General features: G+C 51.8%; 1 protein-coding gene across 1 annotated transcript in view; it reads left to right on the top strand.

Moving 5' to 3' along the window:
* Nucleotides 1–2,449: 2,449 nt before the first annotated feature.
* LOC123143545 (polyubiquitin) overlaps nt 2,450–3,725 on the top strand; it is a gene marked incomplete in the record, with an annotated part of 2,217 nt that continues 941 nt past the window's right edge. The window contains 2 exon segments of the mRNA XM_044562491.1: nt 2,450–2,494; nt 3,354–3,725. Of these exon segments, the coding sequence (XP_044418426.1) occupies nt 3,354–3,725 (372 nt within the window).

Genomic DNA, 3,725 nt, shown 5'->3' with positions numbered 1-3,725 from the left:
AGAACTACTCACGCATCATCGGAGAGGCACCAATGGAAGTGGTGAACCCCTCCGTGATGGTGTCTAGATTGGATCTGGTGGTTCTGGACTCTGCGGCGGCTGGAATAGATTTTCGTCAACTCCCCTAGGGTTTCTGGAATATTGGGGTATTTATAGAGCAAAGAGGCGGTTCGGGGGGCACCCGAGGTGGGCACAACCCACCTGGGCGCGCCTTGGCCCCCAGGCGCGCCCCTGGTGGGTTGTGCTCCCCTGGGAGCACCCCCAGGTGCTTCTCCGGCTCACTGGATGTCTTCTGGTCCAAAAAATCTCCAAAAAGTTTTGCTGCGCTTGGACTCCGTATGGTATTGATTTCCTGCGATGTAAAAAACATGCAGAAAACAACAACTGGCACTTAGCACTATGTCAATAGGTTAGTACCAAAATATGATATAAAATGACTATAAAATGATTATAAAACATTCAAGAATGATAATATAACAGCATGGAACAATCAAAAATTATAAATACGTTGGAGACGTATCAGCGCGCCCTGGTGTCTTGTGCTCACCAGGTGGCCCCCTTCGATAGTTATTTGCTCCAGTATTTTTTACATATTTCAAAATAATTCTCCGTAAATTTTCAGCTCATTTGGAGATGTGCATAATAGGTAACTCTGACATAGCTTTTTCAGGTCCAGAATTCCAGCTGCCGGCATTCTCCCTCTTTGTGTAAACCTTGTATTATGAGAGAAAAGGCATTAGAATTACTCCATAAAGCATTATTATGCATAAAACATTATAAATAATAGTAAGAAATCATTATGCAAAATGGACGTATCAATCTACAGCCGAGCGCCCCAAACCCGTCTCACAAAAAAATCGACCCACCTCGGGGCCTCAAACTAGCCTTAAACATCGGGCTATCCGGTGACCCTCATATCCAGCCCAAAATGTAGAGCGAACATGGGGCGACCCGGCACGCTCGGGCACGTCCGCCATGTCGGAGCTGACAGGTCCGGCCCAACGCTGACCCCACGGCTGTCCCACAAAAAACCACAATCTGGCTCCTCGCTCGGAATTGGCTCACTTACTCTCCTCTCTCCTCTCCGATTCTGATTCAATCCGGCGCAATGTCGAGCTCTAACAGCCACTCCGGCTCCGACCTCGACGTTGACAAGGAGATGGCCCTCCGCATTGCCTTGGAGCGGTCTAAGGTGGACACCCGGGGGAGCTCCGGATCTGCAGGGTCACCGCAGCGCGGCCGTCGGAGTCGGCCCCTCCTGGCCCACGCACAGCTCCGCCAGGGCAGCGCAGTTTGCTCCGCCCCCATGCCGTCCCCTGCCCTTGCCGACCACTGCTCCACGCGAGCAGCGGTGGGTGCTAGTGCCCGCGCCGCCGGCCCGTCCCCTGTCCTTGCCGACCACTGCTCCACGCGGGCAGCGGTGGGTGCTAGTGCCCGCGCCGCCGGCCCGCACGCGCACTCTAGAATCTGAGGCGCGCACCGCCCGTCGCGAGAGGCAGCGGGCAAGGGAGAGGGACACGGCGGAGTAGTCCGTGCGCCGCCGCCGTGGGATGTCAGCGGAGCCCGGCGAGGATGAGCCCGACTCCTCGCTTGGGTCTACCGCCGGTCGTCGCCCACGACAGCGGAGATGGACACTCGCCGCCTATGGCGGAAAAACACAAAGTCGCCTTGGCTTGCCATAGAGGAGTCGGAGCGCGAGGCGAAGGAGGCGGCTCGGGCTCGCCAAGTTGAAGGGGTTGATCTTCCTCTTCGATTCCGGCGACGACGACGATTACAACTCCACCTCCTCCCCCGACGACCAGGATCCTCCACCAGTCGCGGACGCCTACAGCTATGTCGGCGACCGGAAGGGAAAAGACCCGACGAGGAAGTGGTGAAGATGCTCCTGCTCCTATGTTTATTGTCGTTTTTTAGTGCTGAAGTTAAGAACTTGTTCGGCGATGGAACTCCGATGTTTTTTAGATGATGTACAATTCATTTATGTGCATTTAGTTGTCCGTTTGATGCCGATTTCGTTGTGCGTTGTCTGATCACGTAGTGTAGCTCTTACGTTACATGTGTAGTATGTATATAGGATGTGAGATATGAGATAAGCGGGTGTGGAAAGAAAAAATTAAGGCATGACCGGTCAGCGCCGACGAAAGCGCCCGGGTGTTTGAGGGGTCGGATTGCTGTCCGCGGTTGTAGATGCTGTATATCGTGGAACATGCTCTCGGTTGCTTGATAGGTAAAAATAAACAAAGCGAGAAAATATATAGCAAAGGGAAAAAAAATCTTATCGGTTGGTTGTTCCCACGCCACACGTCACCGGTGCCGTAGCCTCGCAGGACTCTTCATCCCTTCCCGTCTGACCCGGCCTTCCCCTCCCCGACTACAAAATCCCCGCCCCGCTCTCCTCTCCCGTCCACCAAACCTCCAATCCCCCCTCCGCGATCTCACCGAGAAAATCCTCGACCGACCGAACGACAAGGCCCTCTCATCCTCCTCCTCCAAGGTACGCGAGTTTCCGATCCCTCCGCCTCTCGATTCCGCTCGATCTATGTTCTATTGGGTAGATCTGCGGGCTGAAGGCTTATTATTTGTCGATCGATTGCTGTCAATTCGATTATGCGTCGAATTATCGAGTAGATCCGGCGCTTGTTGTTGATTCGTTCCGTCTAGATGTGTGTAGCTGCGGTTGATTCTGCTCGTTTGTTCCAATTTTGCGTGTCGTGTTCTTGTAGCCTAGCCCTAAATTGATTTTGCTCGGCTGTTGTTAAATCCCTACCGTGATTATGCATGGATTATCCAGTAGATCTGCTTATGTGTAGCTGGTTGGTCCCGTACGATTGTTGCCAAGTTTATGCTAGGTTCTTCTACAGGTGCGGATTCCGGTTTTATTTACCAGCTAATTCATAGTTCAGGCTCGTAGTTGCCTGTCGGTTCTACTCTGAAATTCGTGATGTTATTATTGTTGCACATCTAATTTACCCAGTATATCAGAAAAGGAAAGAAAATACCCTCACGAATCTCCACGTAAGATCAATGATAACTTGGATGTGCTTTAGCAAAACTGTTATTGTTGATTCATCTAAACCTTCCTAGATTGCTGCGTCCAACTTGAGCATATATCTGCTTGAGCTTATATTATTCGGCCTTCTCACCAGGCTAGGAAAGATTGTGCTGATAGATCGGGATTTTTGCTAGCTTTTGCTAGTGTAGTCCATTAACATGGTTGCCTAAGTCTTTGTTCAAATTCATTTTGAGATGTTTGTTGATCCGTAGCTAGGATTTCATCTCTCTCTGTACTTGTGTTTATGTTCTCATGTTTCCTTTTAACTGCTCCTTACTCTGGGTTTACCTTGTATTTGCAGATGCAGATCTTCGTGAAGACTCTCACCGGCAAGACCATCACCCTTGAGGTCGAGTCGTCTGACACGATCAACAATGTCAAGGCCAAGATCCAGGACAAGGAGGGAATCCCTCCGGACCAGCAGCGCCTCATCTTTGCTGGCAAGCAGCTAGAGGATGGCCGCACCCTGGCTGACTACAACATCCAGAAGGAGTCCACCCTCCACCTGGTGCTCCGCCTCCGCGGAGGCATGCAGATCTTTGTCAAGACCCTCACCGGCAAGACCATCACCTTGGAGGTGGAGTCCTCGGACACCATCGACAATGTGAAGGCGAAGATCCAGGACAAGGAGGGCATTCCCCCGGACCAGCAGCGTCTGATTTTTGCCGGCAAG

This window comes from Triticum aestivum, chromosome 6D, assembly GCF_018294505.1.
Source record: "Triticum aestivum cultivar Chinese Spring chromosome 6D, IWGSC CS RefSeq v2.1, whole genome shotgun sequence".
NCBI classification, from domain to species: domain Eukaryota; kingdom Viridiplantae; phylum Streptophyta; class Magnoliopsida; order Poales; family Poaceae; genus Triticum; species Triticum aestivum.
The sequence above is the reverse complement of the archived record's forward strand: the minus strand, read 5'-3'. Positions and strand labels throughout refer to the sequence as shown.